General features: G+C 35.6%; 5 protein-coding genes and 1 pseudogene across 5 annotated transcripts; 2 read left to right on the top strand and 4 right to left on the bottom strand.

Moving 5' to 3' along the window:
• The first annotated feature begins 92 nt into the window (after nucleotides 1-92).
• On the top strand, nucleotides 93-2,550 carry LOC140828694 (uncharacterized). The gene is made up of 6 exons (XM_073191616.1): nucleotides 93-97; nucleotides 1,301-1,374; nucleotides 1,495-1,613; nucleotides 1,683-1,974; nucleotides 2,126-2,227; nucleotides 2,309-2,550. Exons 1-6 carry the CDS (start codon nucleotides 93-95, stop codon nucleotides 2,365-2,367), a joined length of 651 nt encoding a protein of 216 aa, XP_073047717.1. The 3' UTR covers nucleotides 2,368-2,550.
• Nucleotides 2,551-6,773: 4,223 nt separating this feature from the next.
• On the bottom strand, nucleotides 6,774-9,255 carry LOC140825826 (pollen receptor-like kinase 3). The gene is made up of 2 exons (XM_073187812.1): nucleotides 7,675-9,255; nucleotides 6,774-7,567 (listed from the first exon to the last, which is right to left on the bottom strand). The coding sequence occupies exons 1-2, from the start codon at nucleotides 9,002-9,004 to the stop codon at nucleotides 6,993-6,995; spliced, it is 1,905 nt and encodes a 634-aa protein (XP_073043913.1). The 5' UTR covers nucleotides 9,005-9,255; the 3' UTR covers nucleotides 6,774-6,992.
• A 470-nt stretch (nucleotides 9,256-9,725) lies between these two features.
• Nucleotides 9,726-10,822, bottom strand: LOC140828693 (photosystem I chlorophyll a/b-binding protein 6, chloroplastic-like; annotated as a pseudogene).
• A 2,161-nt stretch (nucleotides 10,823-12,983) lies between these two features.
• LOC140825828 (protein TIFY 10A-like) lies at nucleotides 12,984-14,190 on the top strand. The gene is made up of 4 exons (XM_073187813.1): nucleotides 12,984-13,210; nucleotides 13,330-13,453; nucleotides 13,527-13,802; nucleotides 13,888-14,190. Exons 1-4 carry the CDS (start codon nucleotides 13,060-13,062, stop codon nucleotides 13,949-13,951), a joined length of 615 nt encoding a protein of 204 aa, XP_073043914.1. The 5' UTR covers nucleotides 12,984-13,059; the 3' UTR covers nucleotides 13,952-14,190.
• A 1,171-nt stretch (nucleotides 14,191-15,361) lies between these two features.
• Nucleotides 15,362-16,452, bottom strand: LOC140825825 (FCS-Like Zinc finger 14-like). Its single transcript, XM_073187811.1, has 2 exons — nucleotides 15,730-16,452; nucleotides 15,362-15,619 (listed from the first exon to the last, which is right to left on the bottom strand). The coding sequence occupies exons 1-2, from the start codon at nucleotides 16,437-16,439 to the stop codon at nucleotides 15,472-15,474; spliced, it is 858 nt and encodes a 285-aa protein (XP_073043912.1). The 5' UTR covers nucleotides 16,440-16,452; the 3' UTR covers nucleotides 15,362-15,471.
• Nucleotides 16,453-18,202: 1,750 nt separating this feature from the next.
• On the bottom strand, nucleotides 18,203-22,561 carry LOC140825823 (beta-galactosidase 15-like). The gene is made up of 17 exons (XM_073187809.1): nucleotides 22,391-22,561; nucleotides 22,080-22,288; nucleotides 21,897-21,963; nucleotides 21,681-21,773; nucleotides 21,455-21,598; nucleotides 21,271-21,359; nucleotides 21,037-21,142; nucleotides 20,837-20,924; nucleotides 20,632-20,750; nucleotides 20,358-20,519; nucleotides 20,090-20,283; nucleotides 19,741-19,844; nucleotides 19,515-19,624; nucleotides 19,222-19,449; nucleotides 18,925-19,136; nucleotides 18,561-18,837; nucleotides 18,203-18,473 (listed from the first exon to the last, which is right to left on the bottom strand). Exons 1-17 carry the CDS (start codon nucleotides 22,553-22,555, stop codon nucleotides 18,360-18,362), a joined length of 2,481 nt encoding a protein of 826 aa, XP_073043910.1. The 5' UTR covers nucleotides 22,556-22,561; the 3' UTR covers nucleotides 18,203-18,359.
• Nucleotides 22,562-24,054: the final 1,493 nt, after the last annotated feature.

The raw sequence follows: 24,054 nt of genomic DNA, 5'->3' as shown, positions 1-24,054 counted from the left end.
GCCCAAATCTAAAAATAGAATATAAAAACATTCATAATTTTAGTAAAACATGAGGTAAGAATTACTTTAGAAGATAATCATTTTAGTAAAACATGAGGTAAGAATGACTTTAGAAGATTTTGTAACTTTGAAGCAATCCCACTTTGACACAGTCCTTAACTAACTAAGCATAAAATATAAAATAAAAAGATTATTAAAAATATTTAGTCCAATAATTTTGACTAAATTTAGTTTTATAAAGTGAAGATCTAGATATAAATTTCGGAAATACAAAAATTATTTCATACTAAAAATTTAGCACTAGCCATTTTCTGGCTGTCCAATTTTGCATAATAATATTATTTTCTTGTATCGTTTAATTTTATTGAGCTCGATTCAAAAGTCCACATTTGATTTGAGACCTCAAATTAGTTTAACCAATGTTTTTGCACCTTAAAAGTAGTGACAAATGTTTAGGAAAACAAGAAGGCGGAGAACTAACTGCAGGGTTGTTATATGATCTGAGGTGTTGGAACATCAAGAAAAGAGAAAGGGACAGTGCTATAAGAACAATAATGGCCGGCACGTGAAGATTTCTATACAGAGTGCTGATATGGAAACAAGTAGGCTGATAAAGAAAAAAGAGCCAGAAACTTCTATCCAGAGAGACTCTATGTCGATTATAGGGACACGAAATTGTTTTTGATAAATGAGCAGCCAAAACTCTATCAATTTATTCGCATGCATTTTAGGTTTATCTATGTTTACTAACATCTTTTCGTTTGTTTTTCGTAGATTTGCCCGTTTGTGTACTTTTCCAGCGTTACGTGGATCTGTATTATCCTCGCGGTTGCACGTTAGATTTTTTAAACCGTTTTTTTTTTACTGCAAAAATTAATATTTACGTGTTATTAGTGTTGTTAGGAATTTTAGCGTACATACTATGTTATTTCTGAAATGTAGCATAGATACATTAGTTTTGCGACGGAGTTTAGTTAAGAATTTCACCGTACTATGTTATTCAAGATTTTTATGCATGTTTTTTTTTTCAATTTAAGCGTCATATGATTAATAACTAATGCATTTAATTTTTCAATAGGAACAATAATTTAATGTTAGAAGTGTAGATACTTGTTTAATTATTTTTTCCTTGTTTATTTTTTGTTACTTTACTTTTAAGTAAATAAGTATTTTAAAATTTGTAGGCATAAAAAGTAACACATGAAACTGAAGTTGGATGGATCGTATGTTGGAAAGTGGGTTCTTAAGTGGTTAATGGGTTTTTAAGACATTTGTAACAATAAAATTTTTGTATTTGCAGTTATTTACTATGTCTGGCCAGACGCCTCCTCCACCGCCTGATCACAGGCTTGAGCTTACCATCTAGGCTGGAGTGTAAGTAAATTTTATTTTAAACTTGAATTGATTTTTTGCAGAAATTCTGCTCTACTTATTTAAGTTTTTTAGGAAAAATATTAAAATTACTTTTTTTTCCTGGTTATAGATTTCTCCCAGATAATAACAATGTCTCGAGATTCATATCACGACAGTTCAAAATTCAGACATGTGACACCGGCTATTTGTGGAAATACGTGACACTTGAGCAGCGCCAGTGGTACTGGGAGCAGTTTTGCGTAAGTTTTACAATCACATTTTTCAATTTTTAATAAATTAATAACTTACTTAGATAATAAATATTGCAGTTGAGGTATAGATGGTCGGAGGCCATTGACGCTAAGGTACGGGCGTTGTGGACCCATAACATTGCCATCCTATACCGACGGACCATTCATGGCTGGAGGAGCAAGAACAGGTATCCACAGTCGGTCCCGCAGGAGAGATGGGCTTCTTGGAATGCTGCATGGCAGCAGCAGGATTGGCAGAGCAGAGCCGCGAAAAACAAGGCGAATAGGAACAGCGAGCCTGCAGGGACTGGTAGGGACGTTGAAGCACACGGCAGGTGCGAAGACGTACAGCGCGCACGGGCAGGATCTGGTATTTATTCCAGTTTAATTATTCTCAGTTGTACTTTACCATATATATATATATATATATATATATATATATATATATATATATATATATGTATATTTAGATCTCATTACTTATAAATGTTAATGTTTTACAATTATTGAATTTATTTTAGCGAGCTCGTCATGGCAGAGATCCAACTTCATGGGAGTTATACGTTCATACACATCGACATGCAGATGGATCTTTCGTCGACACACGATCCCGTCTGATCCACGTAATTTATTTAAATTTACTTATACTCGTTAACGCAACAATATATAAATTCGATTTGATTCATTTCTATTCAACATCACAGGAGGAGATGGAGCGGTTCATGGCTGCGTCGGTCACTCCCTTCGATGGATCAGAGCCTGAAGTTCCCAGCCCGCAGTCGGTAAACAACATGTTCAAGAGTGTGGTTGGGGGAAGAAGAAGGGGAGGATGTACGGGTGTGGGTCCATGGCCAGCACCTTATATCCCGACGAGATGGCTCCGGGGCGACGTGGTGGGTCGTCGGGTGTCGGTCAGTCGTCCGAATCTCAGGAGATGGCAGACATGCGGCAGGCTTAGGGGTGTCAAAAATGAACCCGACACGGGACGACACGAAAAATATCGGGTTTGGGTTGGAGGTTTTCGGGTTCGGGTCGAAACGGGTCGACCCGAATGCAAATCCGAAAAAAAAAATTTTCTCGGGTGGGTTCGGGTTGCCCCGGGTTGACCTGAAAAAAATATCAGGTCACCCAATGACCCGAACCACCCGACCCACCCAACCCATCATGTTTTTTTTAAAAAAAATTTTACAATTTATATAACTATTTTCTAGACCCAGAGTATAATAGCGACGGATTTTGAGTACAACCGTCGCTAATAGCGACGGTTATTAACAAAACTGTCGCCGATCAAGATCGGCGACGTTTTTGTTAATACCTGTCGCTACTTAGTGACGGTTTGTATAAAATGTCGCTAATGTTGCGACGGTTTCAACAAAAACTGTCGCAAATATTTTTTTTTAAATGTTATAATTATTTAAATATGAAATACAAATATATTGTGTTGTATAATCCAAAAAAAATTAACAAAATTTGAGAAATGTAATCATATTATTAATCTGTAAATAATAATACAAGTGTTTCATACAAAATGAATCAGCCATGTAACGCTCCATCTCCTCCTGTGATGTTGATTTAAAATGAATCAAATTGAATTTTTTTAATGTAGCGTTGATGAAAATAACGAAATTTAATAAACTTACGTGGAGCAGGCGGGATCGCGTGTCAACGAAAGATCCATCTACATGTTGATGTGTGTGAACGTATAGCTCCCATGATTTTGAAATGCATCGTTCGCATCAATTTGATTATGCTCAGTATTTGGCTCAACATCAGTGACATAAGCTCGCCTACGTAGAGTACTCACATGCATCCAATCTGATTCTGCTCTCTTTGTTGTTGGATAAGTCAAATACACAACTTGCGAGACTTGCGTAGGAAATACAAATGGTTCGTAGTATTCAAGACTCTTTTTTCGATTGACATCAACAATTTTGTACTTTTTATTAGGAACCACAAATTGTTTGTAATTTCGTCTAAATATGGTTTGTTCTGACATTTTTTTTGATTGTAAGGATAACGGATATATCAATTTAATAAACACTCAGGATGACTAAGTGCAAATGTTAAAAACGACTCTAAACGCGACAATTTATAGACAGTTTGCTAAAACCCCGAACCCTAAACCCTAAACCCTAAACTATTAGCGACTGTTTGCTAAAACCGTCGCTAATACCCTAAACCCTAAACTAGTAAACCGTCGCTCATATAAATCGGCGACGGTTTCAGTTGCGACGGTTTTTATTTAAACCGTCGCTATATAGGCAGCTAAACGATTATATTTTTTTCTATATTTATTATTATTTTTTATTTTTTCGATTTTTTTTCATTAATTTTTTTTAAAAAAATAAAAAAAAATCGGGTTAGACGGGTTAGACGGGTTGAGTTGGGTTAGACGGGTTCGTGTTCGGGTTGGGGGTTTTTGGGTTGCTTCGGGTTCGGGTTGGGTTCGGGTTGAAAAAAAAAAAAAAAAAATTTCGCGGGTTGACCCGCAACCCGACCCAACCCACCCGATTGACACCCCTAGGCAGGCTCTAGACCGGTCGTTACATCGTAACGATGAGCTTTGCGATACGATGCAGTCTATATCGGCGGAGAACGTCATGCTGAGAGATCGCATGACGTCACTAGAGGAGCAGGTCCGAGCCCTAGTTGCAGGCATGTCACAGGCAGCTGCTGGGCATACGTCAGGACGCACGGCGTCTGTACCCGACACTTCTCACAGGGGTCGATCCCGAGCCCGTGGCGCATCAGTTGGTCATTCTTCTCGTAGGTATCAATTATCACAGACTTATATTCCTCCGACGCAGGGGTACGGGGAAGAAGAAGACGACGACGACGACGACGAGACGCAGTCACCTTAGATACTTTTTTTTTTTGATTTTTTTTTATGGCAGCTGTAGAAAACAATTTATTCTTATTTTTATTCTAATAATATGATTATGTTTTTTAAATTGTGTTGTCAATAGTTTGTTAATTAAACATCACAATGTATATATTATATTAAATAAAAAAAAATTGGAAAATAACGACGGATTACTTTTCACCGTCGCTTTATATAGCGACGGTGTTGACAATACCGTCGCTATAGAAAGCGACGGCTTTTAAAGCACCGTCGCTATATATATAGCGACGGTTAAAACCTAAACCGTCGCTATAGGGAGCGACGGTTTTTAAAGCACCGTCGCTATATATAGCGACGGTTAAAACCTAAACCGTCGCTATAGGAAGCGACGGTTTACACATAACCGTCGCTTAATAAAGCGACTGTTGGAAATAAACCGTCGCTCAAAATAACGACGGTTGGAATTACACCGTCGTTATATATAGCGACGGGTTTAATTTAACCGTTGCCAAAATGGCGACAGTAATCATAATGAAAACCGTCGCCATAATGGTCACGGTTTCTGAGTTAGCGTCGCTTGGCAAGGCGACGCGCCCCCCGGTTACGGTTAACCGAGCCGACGCCAAAACCGTCGCTATAACCAATTTGCGACGGTGTTACCTCCGCGTTTTTTTGTAGTGTTATATTTATTCAGAAAAGTTCTGTGTATAACATAAAAATAACATCCCTCGTCAAAACTAAAATTTTAGATTCACAACAGATGGAAAATTCCTCTTGTAATTTTCTAACACGAACTAACAACAAACAAATAAGTCAAAAAAGATTCAGAGTAACACCAAATTGAAGATGGTAAATCATTCAACGGCTGCTAAATCCCGATTCACAGAAGCGGAAACACAAATCTGCCAACGTAAAGGACGGGCTTTGCGTAAGTAATGTACATATTATATACGTACTCTTTCCCGACTTCAACCAGCAAAATCTCAACACTCGCTCCAGAAATTGAAGTCCCTAGATTGCGGAATCTGAGAGTTTGACAAATTTGCAGACAAAACATGAGCTTGTATGATTTTGCTCGTTGGTTGGTGCCTGGTGGAGTCGTGAGCAGCGCCTGCATGAGAAATCGACTCGTTTCTGCAGAGAATACACGTTGACGTTGAGCTCCCAAATCACCAAATTGGCGGGGACCAAGCCTAAATTCGGGTCGAAATAACCGGTAACCCACCTGACTGGGCGAGAAAGCGAGTTTAGGAATGAAATCTCTCTGCTCGCCTTGGAAGATTATTAGTCAAGCGCTAACGCGCCCCTGCAATCAGATGAAATCTAGAACCAAAATTCAACAAATGACAGTGAAACTAATTATGTCCCTATGATCGAAAATATGCATTAATGTGTATAATTAAAATTAGACAAAAGCTGGAAATCTAGGAACCTAGAGATGAAAATTTAATGTTTACTATGATAATTGGAAATAAAACTAAGATTATGAGCTATGAAAATTGCAGAATTTTCTGTGTACAAGCCCAACTTCTGCCTTCTTTTCTTCATGTTCCAGCTTGGTTCCCCGACCTTGATCGAGGGTGAGAAGTTGATTTTGGTTCTTTTTATTATCAATTTTCAGTTTTGGTATTGTGTATTTCAATTTTTAAAAATTTTAATTATTTTTCATTATAAGTGTTGATGTGTACTACAAATTCACGTCCGAAAAGATATTAAATTGTATAAAAAAAATGACAGACTAAAACTGAAATCTGACAATATAAAATACTAAATAAACAAAGATATAACATAAAAAATATAACTTTCTTTTTTACTATAAGTTATTTTATATTTTTCTAAATATTTTTAGAACTTCCAAGTTGTTTGAGTACTCATAAACGCAGCCTAATAAATGAATAATTTTAATATAATTGATTGATTATAAAGTCATCATAAATTCCATTATGTTGCTTCTTGCATCCTTCCCATTGATTTGATCGTCATACTCATATTAACTTTCTGAAAGGTTTAAATCGAAAGGTAAATGAATATAATTAATGCGTTCAAGAAATCAAATTTAAGTGTCATTACTTGGATTAATTCTACTCATTCGTTAATTTTATGTGAAACGAAAGGGTTTAAAAATCAAAAGTGAATGACTTGCGAAATTTAATATTTTTACAATTCTTCAAAAAGCCGACAATGATCCTTGTCCTAGTGGCAAAGATGAGTTCTTAAGCTCTAGTGATCTTGGATTTAGATCTCACGTCGTGAGATGTTTAATTAGTTATATATTTAGAAAATATATATTAAAAAAAATCTTCGAAAAGCTGAATCAATGGATTCTTGTTCAAGCATTCATTTCTCAAAACGGAAAAAGATCGAAAATGGGGTGGTTGAACTGTACGTTGATGTCTCCTTTTCTAATCAAGAAAACCATTACCATTTTCTTGCCAAAGTTCTTTCCTTTGCACGCTAAATCTCTTGTTGATCAACAGTCGATGGTTTGGTTTGATAATCATTTAAAATCCAACAGTTTGACATACCAAACTTATCAAGAATCTGCCTTAAACATGCACTTCCTCTATACTTCTTATGGCTTCCCTCATCTCAATCCTTGAATCATGATCACTTTCTGTGCAAGCTGCACCGATGCATAGCATCTTCTCCATTTGATCAACCCAAGCCGAATTCGAACCGTTCAAAATCTCGGGATCAATAAGTTCGGCGACTCTTCCCTCAGAAATAGCCTGCCTCACCCATTGCACCACATCAGTTCCACCCTTCTGATTGTTCAAGTACTGAGAAGGAAACTTCCCACTCATCACTTCAAGAATGACTATTCCGAGACAATAAACGTCATTTTTTGGGGAGAGTTGTTGGTACAGTACGGCTTCTGGGCACTTGTAAGCGAAAAGGGCTTGAACCGAATGAGTGTTGCTGATCAATGAGTACAAGGCGTAGTCTATGAGAAGAGGCTCGTAGGTTGACGACAGAAGAATGTTGCTAGACTTGAGGTTTCCATGTGGAAGTTCATAGTTTGCGAACTCGGTGTGTAGGTATCCCATTCCCCGAGCCACTCCTTTAATGATTTTCAGGCGAGTAGGCCAGTTTAGCTCCGAATGTACCTCGCCGCGATCACCTAGAATTCAAAAGAGGCCATTGGGATTTCATTTTCAAGGGCGTTTGAAACTTTTCAAACCAATGATGAATATATAGACAAAAAAGTAGTGTATGACTATATCTTACCGTGTAGCAGAAAGAGTAAACTGCCTTTTTCCACGTACTCCGAAACTAGGAGCTTCTCTTCTTTCCTGAAATGGTAAGCCAAAGGTGGCAAGATGTTACGATGCCTTATCCGTCCTAGTCTCCGGATCTCCGTGTCGAATGAATCTTTATTCAACTTATTCATATCTCTCAGTCTCTTTACAACTACAGTCACCCCAATTCCAAGATGCGCTTTATAAGCTGAGCCTAAGCCACCACTCCCAAGTACCTCAGCAGCAGCCTTCATCAAATCTTGCAGCCCGAATACCCCTCTTTCTTCGTTAATCATCACAAGATCGCTATCGGATTTCCCTTGGTTCGAACCCCTCCTTGAGGAATGGCTTCTCGAGTTGTAACTTCCGATTTTCTTACTCGAGCTAAGGTTCCTTCTGTTGCTGCTAGGTATGTGCACTTGAACTACCTCATCCATATTTTCTTTCCCCAGCACGCTGAAGTTTTCTTCTGTTTTCTTGGACTTAAAAAGTATAGTCACCAACAAGAGGGCAACCACTATGCCTAATATCACCCATGTCGTGCTTGAGTTTGACCCTTTTGACACGGTGGGCTGGTCTGTGCTCGTGCATTGCTTTAAGATTATTGCTCCACAGAGGTCGGGATTACCCTCAAAAGGTGCAGTTTTGAATCTTGCCATGGTTGGAGGGATTTCTCCTTGCAGCTTATTGTGCGACAAGTCAATTAGCACCAAAGAATCTTGAGCAAATGAAGGGATAGAACCTGAAAACTCATTGTTTTGCAGCTTAAGGTCCATGAGATTTTTAAGTTTCGTCAAAGATTCTGGAATTGTACCCGAAAAGTTGTTTCGTGCAAGCTCAACTTTCTTGAGCAACACCATATTGTCAAAGAATCCGGGAGGAATCTCCCCTGAAAAGTGATTTCCAGATAAAAATAGAGATTTCAATGAGGTGAGTCGATTAAAATCCGGAATTGGACCCGAGAAACTATTGTTCTCCAAGCTAATGGCCCGAAGCGACTCAAGATTTCCCAACGACTCGACATCTATATCTCCAGCATCACCCGCCAGACCAAGATTCATCAGAAATATGCCTGACACGGTTTTATAGCCTGTTTCACTACAATCTACTCCTACCCATTTCTTCGAACGGTCACACGGATTCGTGCCTTTGATCCATGTCGAATCTAGGGATGACGAAACTTTCAATTCCTCTTTGAATTCAAGAAGAGGAACATCCTCTCCTATTGAAAGAGACGGCACATTTAAAGAGAAAATGAGGAGGGAAATGAGGAGAAAATGAACACCAGCCATGTTCGTGTCATGATATCGAAGAAACATTCCTGTCTAGTCCTCTGGCCTGATGAGGCTCCGGCTGCTGTTTGAAGAGACTGAAATTTTCTCTGAATCTTTTTTTAGGAAGGTCTTTTTTGTGGTTTTGTTTGTTTTGGACTTTTGTATAATGTGTCATGATGAATTTGATTCTGGTGTAATTTTGGATTGAGATGAACAAAGAATTGGTGATGGAAAATCTTGCAACTTGTTATTAGAAATAAAATTTGAGTTGTGAGGTATGGTGAGAGGTGAAGCTTTGTTCACATTTTCTAATGGAGTAGAGAGATTATCGGCGTAACTGTCATTCCTATTTTCACTCATATTTATTTATATAAATTTTCTTTATAAATACAACGTTTGTAGTAAATGTTATTGCTTCTGTTCACCAATTCTAAAGAAGCTAGAGCACTAAATTACATATATAAAGTCACATCTTGCCGGAGATGAGTTTCTGGCCTAGGGACGGACCTATTCCGTGTGCTTGGAGCGTGAAAGTAGCGCAAATTTTTGCCATGCTCCAAGAACAGAGAATACATTATGCATGAAACTGCGCGAATGATAAAGAGAGAAAAAATTCAATGATTTTCTTGCTGTTAAATATAAGAATCAGAATGTTGTCAATAGAAAATATTTACATTAAAATTCTTGATTCAGAATATTTCTTATTGTCTACCACCTGAACAACCTCCTTCATTATTGCGGCATCAAGAATTAGAGTACTGTCGTCCTACGGTCCTGTAAAACCCTGTAAAGAGAAGCTAAATTGCATCAAACACAACAATTTGAAAAAAGGCACTTTAACAGTTCAAGCTTAACCAGCTTATATAATCGAATTCGTACCCAAAAAACATTGCAGTGACCAGGATCAGCAATGTGTGCCACCAAGTTCTCGATGGGGCCTTGCCCTGTACACACAGCCTGAAAACAGAAGCCAACAAAAGCCATCATAGCCAGTCTCCCATTCTAGATCTCTTTAGTCCTCAACACGATCACTGGCTCAGGTGATCCTCTTCCCCACATAAACCGATCGAACCATAATCCACCAGGGTATCCAACGTCAGGCTTCGGCTTAATTAGTCTTATGTGGCAGTGTCGGTTCGATGCCCACACATCCAGGGTTCAAAATACAGCCTATCTCCACCCTCAACCCACCCCATCAAGGCCAACCGGACAAACAATAAGGTTTTCGGATCCACCAAGTATTCTCGAGCACCAGCATTGTACCATGAGAAGTTCTCTACGAATCCGAGACTTTCGAGGCACTCGGGGATCAGGACTCCAGCAACTGCCAGCATCGGCCACCTATCGTGCATCAGATCGGCTTGTGCAGACCATTTAAGCAGCTCAGGATCAGATCCTATAAGTTAAACTGATCTGTTATCCACTTAGTAATTAATCAATAATTTTGAATATTTGAAAAATATATTCCTGATCAATGTGAATGAATCGCATACCTAATCCAAGCGGATCAAAGCCAAAATCTCCCGGAAGATTGCGAAAACAGATTATTAATCACAATGGTATATATGGTTCGAACAATATATAATATAAATTCATTGTGAAATGGAATAATCCCGATATCCAACCAATGCACAGAAAATAAATTGAAAGTCATACCTTCTATCTACCCACTCAGGGGGTGAACTTCCAGGGAACCACAAGGGCCTATCGGGAGGAAGTGGTTAATTCGCAGACGCTGGACACACCTTTCGTAGCGTTCAAAAGGCTTGAACTTCGTTTCGGCTGCAACCAAGTTGCCGTGCTTTCTGGGAGAAATCTTCTCTGTAATTCCCTGATATGTATGTTGTGTATGAACTTTATCATGCAATCCAAGAAAATATAGTAAAAACTAAAACGAGTGCACGCACGAACACACACATATATAAGATCTTCTCATAGATATATATCTATTATCTATTATCTATTATCTATTACTAAATATATGAGTTTGAATTATAAATTTACATCTATGTCATTATCTTCATTAAATAATATTCATTAATACATGTCACTTTGTTTGTTTTGTTTTCATCTTTTGTTTTCATCTAATATTTAATGAAATCTAAATTAAATTGAAGAAAAATAAAAATTTATTGTTTTCATATAAAAATCTAATTGTAAACATAATGAGAATTACAGTGACGTCGGTGTCAGTGGGCCAAATCTTAAAATTTTATGCATGATAAACCCAAATAATTGTTTGGTACCATGAAAGAACATTTCAAAAGAATGAAAATGAGCTTAAATTAATTTTACGTGTAATAATTAGTCTTATATACATTGAAGTGTTAGAAAATGAGGAATAATAATGAATATTTCAAATATTTTTTATGTAAAACAAATTAGTCTTATATTTATAGTTACTTTAAAAACTTTTATTTTTCGAGCAAAAAAATATTTAAAAAACATAAGAAAAATTTTAAAATCTTATAAATCATTTATCAAGTCCCATGTTATGAATTTATTTCCCCTTGTAATTTAAAAAAAAAAAAAATTGTAGGAGGTTCGGCAATAGTACCATGCTTGGATCAGCTCGATCTACACCAGTAACGATCGCTTTATCTTGCCCAGCATGAGTAAAATTTTCCTAGCATGCAAGTGGATTTTCATTAAAAAAAATGGATTATTTCAAAACAATTATCAGCTCACAAATTTTACAAGGAGAAGATTGATTTCGACCAAATATAGTTTTTTAATGGAAAAATTAGCTTTCCCCATATAAATCTTATCCTATTTTATACAAATCTACAATCCAAAAGAAAATCCAAGTATATGCATGTCAATTTACGTGGATTTATAAACGAACTGGGAAACTCCAAAATTCATTATAGATTTATAAACGAACTCGGAAACTCCAAAAACTCTATATATAACACATGCATAGCTCTCCTTTTCTTATTCATTAGCATCGTCTCTCACGATCACACAAAAAAGGGTTCATCTTCATCAGAGAAAAAAGCCATGATCAACAACAACATCGAGGCACTCGGCTGCGGGAAACAGCGCGGAGGGGGAGAGGATTTTAAAGTTAACCCTGATGATCTTGTTAATAAAGATTGCATTTGAGTACTTCTGCATCATCATGTGATTCCAAAAGTCGCGATACGTCCGGTGGGAAAAAACAACCATCCGAATCCCTCAAGATCAAACCCTTCATAATCAAGAAAGTCAAGAAAACGAATATTATCAAATTATTCGGAGTTGACATCCATGTTTCCACTGACTCCGGGTACATGATAGTCCAAAAACCATAGCGTCTGCGTCGTTTTGATTCGAGTAGGTCAGACTTTTTCGCTTTTATCAAGTACTCGATACTAGTCCTTTGTTTTTCGTCTATGCTTTCTTTTAAATTCTTTGTGAAATATAGTGTATTTGTGAATATGGTGGGTGTGGATTGAATTATTATACTCACTCACTATATTAGTTATAAAATGATTGTTGCTTCAACTTTGTCGATCGTTTGACGTATATTAATTCTTTTCGATTTTATACAATGAAATTCTACGTGAGATGGAAATTCTTGTAAATGTAACGAAATCTCCTGTGTTTCTAAAACATCGATAGAGCATAGAACCCTTGTATCAATATTTTGACTTAAATAACAAAGTCGTGAAACATCATTAATTGAATAAATTGGTTTCGGTACTAGTTTGGGTGTGAGGGATGAATATATATTATTATCCTCTGAATATTTGAATGAGTTCGGAGAATTTGATGAATCGGCATGCGAACACTGTGTTTTTAAAAATTGGATGCAAACTCTTACAACATAAGAGTTTTTTTAACACGAGGTTAAATGTGCTTGTTTTTATAAAAACATTTGTTTTATATCTTTAGACTTTTCACAAATCCATGATGCAATTAGATTTGTTTTATCCGAAATGGAATAAATTTAGAAAACAAAGGACCAAAATGCTAAAAACCCCGTTGAAAGTGACAAAGAACAATTCTTCTATATATTTTATGGGTTCATCAGTCATCACGCATTCCTCGTGCCAAAAGCACAGTTTGATTGGGTATAAAGCGACCTGAGGTTAGTATTAAATGCTAAGGAGAAATAAATGGGATCGTCGAAGATCGTGGATTCCGGTAAGCTGGACGGCGGGAGGTCCAACTTCTCAAAGACTTGCGGCCTCTTGAGCCAATACCTGAAGGAGAAGGGTAGCTTCGGAGATCTTACTCTCGGGTTAGCTCAGAAATTCGAATCCGCTGGTATGATTTTTTTCCCTTTTGGGTCGCCGGGATCTGTGAGTTTCTGGATTTGGGTTTTAATTCTGTTGGATTATTTCCCCTTTTTCTCGAGGGAGTTGGTTGATTTTTGTGAATTTAAGGGGGGGCGGCGGCGGCGGCGGCGGCTGCGACTGGGACGATGAATTTGTTCCCGATGATGGAGAAATCTGGAGAGACCCAGCTTCCTGCCGGTGAAGAAGAAGCCCAGAAGAAGTCTGATCTGAGGTAAATGCTTCTGCTCACCTTCTGCACTTTAAAGTTGCGATTTGATTTTGGGGGTGATTTTTTTTGTGGTCAGCGGTACAAAATCCGGTGCGGAAACTGCCCAGATGACGATATTCTACGGCGGCCAAGTGCTCGTGTTCGATGATTTCCCGGCGGATAAGGTCGGTGAAATCATGTCGTTGGCTAACAAGTCCAGCGGCACCCAGAACCACCATCACTCCTCCGCCTTCGCTCCGCTTTTCACGGCTCAGATCCCTTCGGAGCGTGCTCTCATGCCGCCTCTTGGCTCCGATTTGCCGATGGCGAGGCGAAACTCACTGGCCCGGTTCCTGGAGAAGAGGAAAGACAGGTAATTATCCACCATTTATGGAGAAGAATCTTGAATTTGACTCTTTCCATTGACTGAAACTGATCCCACCATTACCGCATCACAGAATCAAAGAGAAGGCGCCGTACCAAGAAATCAAACCGGAATCGGCTATGAGGTTTCAAGTCTAAAGATCATTATCATTATTATGAAGTATGTGTTAACATTACAATTGATAATCGACTGCAATAGCTTTTAATTAACTTTACTTTTGGATGTTATTTCTTTGCAATTGAAACTTTACTTTAAATGATGTAATATCATATATAAATTCATACATAGAAATCACATGAATTTGTTGGACTTGGTATTCATGATATGTACGATGAAGGAGTCATTAATGGCATATGATAGAAGTCGAAGTTGTGTTCGTGAGAATCTTCTTTATTGTCTCCGATGAAATATTTTAAACATATTTAGAAACAAATAAAAATATTTCCCAAATAAATTCTTGAAATCAATAAATATCTTGACAAAAACTTGTGTCAGACGGTCTCACATGTCGTATTTGTGAGACGGATCTTTTATTTGGCTCATCATGAAAAAGTATTATTTTTTATGCTAAGAGTATTACTTTTTATTGTGAATATGATAGAGTTGATCCGTCTCACAGATTAAAATCCATGAAACGGTCTCACAAAAAATCCATTAATAAATCTATCACCGACTAATTTTCTTGGAGAAGTGGGTGTTTGATTATCGACTTTTAAGTTTATTCAACTCATAGATGTATTGAATCACGTTTCAATTCTTTATATATTTTAATATGATATATTAATACTACAACCCAAAAATGTATTTTCGATATAAAAAAATTATGGAGTTTGAATTATTTTATTTTTTTTACTCCCATCAAGCTACAAAAATATATAACTATCAAAACAGAAAAAAAAACATAATTATTTAAATAAAAAACATGTATAAGGAAATAAAAATAAAACCAAAATATATATGTGTATATATATTTAATATTTATTATAAATTAATGTAATGCTCCAATGTGACCAGTATATTCATCGCTTGTGGGCTTTACAAAATTTTGAGGAGGAAACAAAAGTCTTGATTAAAATGGGCTTATCCAATTCACAACCAACAGAAATTGAAAAACCAACCAATTAAAAGAAAAATTAAAATTCAAATACGTGCCTAATAAATGTTAGACGTCATATCAACAATAAACTAAATGCCCAAATATAAAACAAAATTATATTTCTATGTGAAAACTAACTTTTTGATCATTTGAAAGCTCTAACTCGTGTTTATAAATGTAAAGAAAAACACGATTTTAACATTTATATATAAAAAGAACGTATACTTTATATCTCTATGCCACTATCTACAATTCCATATTTTTATGCCTTTTAATTTACATTGAAATGAAATATGATAAGAATGTAATGTAAATGTTATAATCAATAATAATGTTTAAAAGATAATATTAATTGAAAGACTTTTTAGGCATCGTGTGGCGTACGATTCTCAAACATTGATCCATACGTAACCCACGTCAAGATTTCAATTATTGAGGGAAAAATAGGAAATATGGAACTACTCCAAAAATTTCTCATTCTCATGTGTTTATGGGTGATACAATTCCATGATCATATATGTGTATATATCGATTTGGATCTTTATTTTTTGTGCTTGAACTCTAGATTGCTAGGATTCCGGGGGTCAAAATTTTCTCGTCTGAGAGACACGAGCTCGGCCTCGACGCCTCGGAGCCGCACTTCTCTTGGCGTTCGTCCATCGCGATTTGCCGGTAACGACACTCCGCGCTACAAAACGCTTTCTCTCCCCTACAATTTCACGTATTCAAAAGATATTATTTTCGTGAATCTAAAAGATAAAGCGATAATTTGACTTCAAGATTTAAAGAAGTGCTCGATAAAAACATGTAAGAAAGTACCTATACATGTATATGTCTTCGCCATGGAGTTGCTTCTTGCACATGTCACACGAGCTAAGGAAATCTTCGGCCGGGATTCCGGCGATCGCCGCGAATCTTGCCGGAGAAATATGAAAAACACTAGCCCTTTCGCACTTCTCGCTTCTTTGTATTCTAAAAGGGGTCCTATAATCACCTCCTTGACCATGATCAATTCCATACACCTTGGTGTGTGACTCGTTTGGGCCATGAAATGTTACTATTGTGTATTCTTCTGAATGATTCTCTATCTCCATCTCATCAAATCCTCTCCCTATTCTTGATGAGTTCTTGGGTGAAGTGACCGGAATCGGATTCGATCGTCTTGAATTCCGGTCACACAACGCTTTGTTGGACGGAGTTTCGCCATTAGCATTGCCGAGGGCCGCCACGATGCCTAATCCAACCCCACCTAGATGAAAATTCTTTGGACCTCGTGGTGATGTGTTCTTGTGCTCTTGGAGGCTTGTCGAGCTAGTTGCAACATCAACAAGCCCGGATTTACTGCAGGAAATCAAAGATCCGGCAAGGATACCGATAACCGGATTCGATTTCCTCCCCAACATGGCTATAAAAGTCTCTGCTTGGATTGGAAAAGAAGAGAGAATTGAGAGTCTTGAAAAAGTTTCTCTAAGGGGCTTCAATTTATGCTCGACGGAGATGATGTTAGACTTAATAGCCCATGGTTTCATATAAAACTTTGAAAATAATGTATATGACAAGTAATATTTAATATATTATATATGTTATAACGTGTGTGATTGAAAAACCAGTAATTTTTTAAAAAAAGATATGGGTATAAAATCTTATTATTATATTTATTAAATGTATTAATTTCTCATCAATCATTCAACCACTTTATTCCACTTACACTATAAAAATAGAGATTGTAAAGTTAATATCTTTTAAAAAATTGTCACATGTCAGTGGACAATATTTTAAGATACGTCCACTTCAAAGATTGTGACCCGATCCAATAAACGGGCCCAATTTGCCGGGAAATGAGTCCGGGTTCGAGATTCCGGCCCAGGGCCTCTGCCAGCGATTGGTCTGTCCATGTCATGGGCAATTATTATAAAAGTTTGGAATGTGGGCCCCATATTAACTTGATGTTTCTTGGACTATTGTGACTAAGCCCCTTGCGGTAGGGCCCACATTGCTTTGTGATGCAAAATAATTGGAGTAGATTTTCAATTGATAAATTATTTACGTATCTGTCTAGTGGGTATTTTTAAATCGAATCTTTCTAAAATTTGTGTAAATATAAAAAACGTTTTTAAATATAAAAAAATTATGCCTAATATAATTTTCTCGATTTGTTATAAAATAATTATTTTAAATTGAACTGTTCATATAAACAAAAATTAATATGATATTAATTTATAACATAATATATAGAATTTTAAAACTAATTGTCGACTTAGAGATCATCTAACACAGATAGATAATATACATCTCTTTTATTACATCTCATATATATATATATATATATATATATATATGAGTAGGTCTCTTTTGAGACGATCTCACGAATCTTTATCTGTAAGACTGATCAACACTACCGATATTCACAATAAAAAGTAATATTGTTAGCATAAAAAGTAATACTTTTTCAAGGATGACCCAAATAAAATATACATCTCACAAAATACTACCCGTGATACCGTCTCACATAAATGTGAGTGCGTATATATATATATATATATATATATATATATATATATATATATATATATATATATGTGTGTGTATATATATATATATATATACATATATGACGTGACACCACCATTACAATATCATTTACTAACATGGAACAAGTCCAACCTAAATTAGGCGAAAACAAAATTTAATTAAATATTTTCATTTTTTTTAATCATGACAAAGATATATATGTCACGCTAAATTAATTAGGCATTTAGTTAGGAAAAAAACCATCAACACATATAACGTACGTGGTTTTTTCAACAACTTTGATCCAAGGGCTTTTACTAATTTCTAAGTGCAGCATAGCCTCACCATATCTAAGCAATGGAGTAAGTTAAAAAAAAAAAACATCACCGGAAATTTTGAAACTAGAATCAAATGGTAAAAGGATAATAAATATAAGTTTTATGTTATTTCATGCATTTTTTGATGTAGTTGGAAAATTATAACGACAGTACTTTTAAATTTTTTGAATTTGTAACGACAGTACTTTTAAAAGAGTATGCCACGTTCAATCTAAATCTTTGATAAAATGACAGACGATTAATCTAACTCTCTCGTATATATGTACAACCATCCGATTTCCGAGAAAATGTGCTTTCATGCATGGATTCTATGGCTTGTTTCATGGCGTGTGATTTTGTATATCTTCGATATTAAATTTTTGTATATTCTCTTGCTAGGCTACCATTTATTAATATATATTCTCTAAAATGGAGCTTTTCAAAATGATAATTTCGTGGTGGGATTGGGAAGAGAATGAGAATTTTAATTTGAAATCAAATAAATAACAAAAAAGGCCACCGAATATTAAACCGAAAACCCTAATACTAAAACAAAGGAAAACAAACAATTAATTTACTAACTCCAAAACCTAACCAGATTCCCACTTAAATTAAACCGGCCTAATTACAAACAGCCTCCACCACGAGCCTCTTGCTCACTCCAGCATCACAACTTGCTGATCCGAGTCGGTCTTCGCTTGCGGGAACCGAGCAAGATTGTTTCCCCACACATTCCTACATAAGGCAATATTTAACAAAATTATTTTTCGATGAAAAAGCTATCATTAGTGAAAAAATTATAAAGTTAATATATATAATTACCTTCTGGACAATGGAAATCACATCCTTGGAAGCTTCACAAGAACCCTTCTCGAACGAGCCACAAGCCCCTCCAACTTCGCCAAAGCTCGCGAATTTGATCTCCGAGATCGCCCTTCCTTGGCACGACAGCTCCATGTCGTTGCCCTCATAGGCGTTGCCGCACACGCTTCCCACACGCACTGTCTGGAAGTTGACCAGAGAAGGGTCGCCTCCGAATTCTTCAAAGAGCACGAGCTCGTTGTCTCCCTCGTTTATGAAAGAACGGGGAACGTGGTACCTAAGAAGAGTCATGACTTGTGAATATTCTGAAAGAAATGTTTCAAATTCAACTTATGTAACATTATCTCTTTATTACGAGACTAACCATCTTTGTGAAGGTTTCCCACAGTTTGTCGCACACTTCCAGCTCCAGTACCCGCCCCGGTAGTCGCAAGGATCATTCGAGCAAGTGTCCTCTGTCATGTAACTTGGCCAGTATCGTCCGAGGCTGTTTCCATTAACCCAAGCAAGACCTTTCCCTAGTCCTTGTAAGTCTACTACGATGGCATCTTCACCGATCGGAGGCTTGAAAGTCGTCTAAAATTTTAAAAAATAAATAAATATTTAGAAATCGACAAATATATATATCTATAAACAAAATCACATGATATGTATATATTACCTTGTACCAAGTGAGCATCCTATTGACAGGAAGATCAGTAGATTTCCATTGGGAATCAGATTTGGGATCTGTCTTGAATAATTTGTCATCCAACCCCTTCAATCCAATCTTGTAAGACCATTTGTGGCTCGATAAGTCTTTGATGATGGTCTCATCGCCCTTCTTTCTGATGATCTCGATCGGTCCGGGTAGTCCAGCTCGTACCGAATCATATTCACCGCCGTAGTTCTGTAAAAAAAACCCATCAATAATAGTAACAGTGTTATCGATAAATCTGTATGTCAACAAAATACCTGTAGTCCAACGGTGGCACTGAGAATTGAGATTTGGTTCTTTCCATGCTTGAACTTAACATCCTTCTCGAAAACATAGTTAAAAACTCCATAGGTGGCCCATTGGGAGGCTGAAATTCAAAACAAAAATTGTCCCATTTTAATATTTTACAAAAATAAATTAATTTATTTAAGTAAGAAATTATATATAATTCGAATATATAGAAGATTGATAATAATTATTTACCAAGATACTCCCCATTGACATAAGCATGCATTATATGTCCAGTGGCATTCACACGAAGAGTCATTGTGTCACCAACGATGGGATCCTTCTTGTCAAGATTCACACTATTCAAAAAGGAAAATAAAAATAGAAAAAAATTAAATAGAAAAAATGTAACCAATTATAATTAAAACATTTAATTACCTACCATATGCTAATATATTTAAAGAAATATTTACCGTATGGCACAAACACAGATTCTAAACGTGAAACATATAACAAATGAGGAACACTAATTACCTACTACATACTCGAACATAATTAAAATTAACCAATTTTAGAAATTAAATTAATATATATAATGATATACCTTGTCATGTACCACAAATAGTCGCTAACATCATTAATGGCCTTTTGGTCAACGAGTTGGCCAGAAGAGAGTTGACCCTTGCCAAGAACAACTGGTTCATCGATGATCTCAGGCCTCCATTTCCAGTTCAGTCCAGTCGGCTCTACTTCGGCATCATTCGCCTTCTTCACCATCACTGAAGTTTGCGTATTTACCTAAAAAAATTCAAAATGATTAAGATAAGTCAACAATATTTGAATCCATGCCTCGTAATTCTTCAATGTAGTACCTTAGCAGTGTTGTAAGCTTCGGTCTTACAATCGGGGAGGATACTAACGGACCATGCGGGCACGTGGTAGTCGACCCCGTTGTAGTTTATGGTAGCGTCACTTGACGAGTTGGCGTTGCCAAGGAAACAACTCGAGATACCATTGTGTTTGAATTCTGTAATCTGCAAAAATTCATAGATATATAACATCGAAATTAAATTCAAATTTCTGTAAACTTTGTCATATAATATTTGTATAAGATATGTTAAATAGTTATAAAATTTAAAGACTTACGTAATTATAAGATCCCAAGTCGGTATTGTTATAATCTCCATAGGTCAAAACTTTCTCGATTGAATGCAACGCATCGTGGAGCTTCTTCAAGTGTCCGTATTTTGGTTGATTCAAATCACCTGAAAATATTAAAATTTACCATTAAAAAGATATTTATTTTCAAGAAGTAAATAAATATTAATATTAAGAAATTAATTTTGTTTACCATATTCGTTAAGGGGTGCATTGTAATCGTACGATGTGGTAATATACGGCCCACCAGCGGTTCTTCCGAAGTTGGTTCCACCATGGTACTATCATAATTAACAAAAATCAACAAAAAAATATCGAGCTAATTAGCATAATAATAATTATTTTTTTGCATTGATGTCAAACTAAAAAAAAAAAGATTTATTTGATACGAACCATATAATAATTTTGGAAAGTGCCCATATTTTGGAAAAAACGTGCCACGGAAAATGCGAGATCTTCAGCTGTTCTGAATGGATGTTTGCTACCCCAGTTCTTGAACCTAAATAAATAAATATTTACAATAAATATATAATAAATAACATTGTAATAAATATTTCAAAAATACCAAGCGTATATATGTTAAAAAGAATAACAAATAATCGATATTATTGGTATAATCAGACTAACCATCCAGTCCAATTCTCTGTCCACATCTTGGGGCTGTTTGGATTATTGGGAGTGAATTGATCACAGTAGAAGCCATTGCATGTGTTGATCTATCACAATTCACAATCAAGAAATGTAAATTAAAAAAAAAAAACCAATAAAATTTATTTTAATTTTAAAATATGAGAAACGATAGTTTAATTACCACAGAGGGAGGGGCATCATCTTGTTGGCACATGATCCATGGAACCCCAATGTCCAGTGAATTAGCCATGCTTGCGCACCAGTTCACGTACGCTTTTCCGGCGTCGCCGTATGTCGACATGACGTTTCCATACTCATTCTCAATCTGTAAATAATTTCAAATGTGATTTAAATGTGATTTATATATACACACAAAAACACACATACATGTATATTTACATACGAACCTGTGCAAGAATGATGGGACCTCCTTGTGATGCAAAAAGGTTCTCTTTCTTTAACATGTCCACTATCAATGTAGTGAAATTTTGCATCTCATTCTGGAAATGTAAGGGAAAAAAATATAATTAAATAATTTAAAAGAGATAATAAAGATATATAATGACAATAAATATAGTATATTTATTTATTGAAAGGGTTTTAAACTTTTAACTAATTAGTACCATGTAAACAGTATTGGAAGTTCGAAGCTCAACCCCAGGCAGATTATGCAACCACACGGGGAATCCTCTGAATATAAAAAAAAAAAAGTAAGCATATAATTTTTATGTAATATTTTTTTAAAAAATAATAATAATAATAATAATAAGCTATAGAAATATAAGATTTGAATGTTGATCACTTACCCATAGTTCCATTCTGCACAAACGTAAGGTCCAATACGAAGAACAGCGTAGAGACCTTCGTTCTGGACCGTTTTAATGAACCTCACGAGATCCAAATTACCCGAAAAATCGTACTGGCGACGAAGAGGCTCATGCGCATTCCAGAAGACATACGTTTCGATGGCATCCAAGCCACCTTCCTTAGATTTCTTGATCAGATCAGGCCACATCTGATCATATGACAAACAAAAGAACATGACGTCAGCGAATCTTGTTGTTCTTGTTTATGTATATTTTAATTTTTTTTATATCAGGTACCCATTTTTATTTACCTCGACAGTGCTTCGTGGGTAGTGAATCGAACCCGAAAGGATGATTCTACGTTTGCCGTTGATCGTGAGGGCTCTTCCATCGTGCGAAACGATGTCCGCGTAGGAAGAGATGAAGCAAAGTAGAGAAAAAACGAGGAAGAGGAAATGGCGTTTCGAAGATATCATGGTGGGTTTGTGTTTGTGAGAAATGAGAAATGGGAGTGACGAATGGCATGAATTTATAGGATCATTTAGTTTTCTGAAGCGATTTGAAATTTTTGGAGATATGTTTGACAGATTTGTTTACTGATTGGATATGATAAACGTTTACCATATTTTCTACTTGATATGTTTAACTTTATCCGGGATATTATTGTCACTTGGAGATTCTTTATCTTATATATATATATATATATATATATTTATATATATATATATGGGAATAAATTTTTAGAAACGTAGATTGAGACAAGAGTGAGTCTCATGTGAGACCGTCTCACGGATCATAATCTGTGAGACGGGTCAACAATACTCATATTCACAATAAAAAATAGTACTCTTAGCATAAAAAATAATACTCTTTTATGGGTGATCCAAATAAGAGATCCGTCTCATAAATAATACTCATGAGACCGTCTCACATAACTTTTTGCCTTATGACAAATATGGGTGTAGGATATATTGTACTAGGTAAATTAAGTGAAAATTTACGTTTTACAATTTTTTTTTTTTTGAGAAACTTCCAAGAGTTATAAAATGGATAATGATAGATGCAAATCAGATTTTCAGTTATAAAAATGCAAATATAATCTACTGGATTTGGATGATTACATTTAAATGATTTTCTATTTATTGATGAAATGGCAATTTTCTTTTACTCGCTTTACGTGATAAATATCAGAACTATAAATATATATAATTTTAGAAAAATATTTAGACACATACTATTACTAGTGGTGCAATAGGTAACTTGTGATATAGTTTTACGAGTCTATATTCATGAGACTGATCTACTTGATCCATAACTATCATGAATAATAATACTCAGGTCGGATCAGAGATCTATATAACAAAATTGATGTGAGAACGTTTTACGTTAATTTTTGTGAGTACGATATACTAGCTTATAAACAGTTTTCAAGAAGTCAAACAATGTATTTTGATATCATATAATCTCTTCTTTACGAAACAGTTTCCAAAGCTGGTAAGCTGAGCAAAATGCATTTAATAATTCACTTTAAAAAAAGTGTATATGCTAACAAATTATCACTCTAAAAATCTAGAATCATATTTAAAATTAGATTATAAATCAAGAATAACTAAATTTTTAAAACAACCCAGTATTTATTTCACCACATGATATTTTTGTAGTTTTTTGAAAAATTCCATAGAAAAATTTCAAAGAATATTCATCTCATCACAAAAATTCAATTGAGATAGTCTCACAAATCAATCTTGTTAGACAAATTATTATTGTTTATTGTAAATATAAGTAGAATTGACATCTCTCACGAATAAAGATCCATGAAATCGTTTTTTTCGATTTGTTCGGTTTTGATATTAAAAAAATCGATTGGTTTTGATCAAAAAAATTAGGTTTGATGGGTAATCCAACTGAATGAATATAATGCTCACCCCGACACAACAGGACGATACTTGCCTGCCAAATCAAAGAGTTTCCTTCC

Source organism: Primulina eburnea, chromosome 3 (genome assembly GCF_022965805.1).
Source record: "Primulina eburnea isolate SZY01 chromosome 3, ASM2296580v1, whole genome shotgun sequence".
NCBI classification, from domain to species: Eukaryota; Viridiplantae; Streptophyta; class Magnoliopsida; order Lamiales; family Gesneriaceae; genus Primulina; species Primulina eburnea.
Note: the sequence above shows the minus strand (reverse complement) of the source record. Positions and strands in the feature narration are given on the sequence as shown.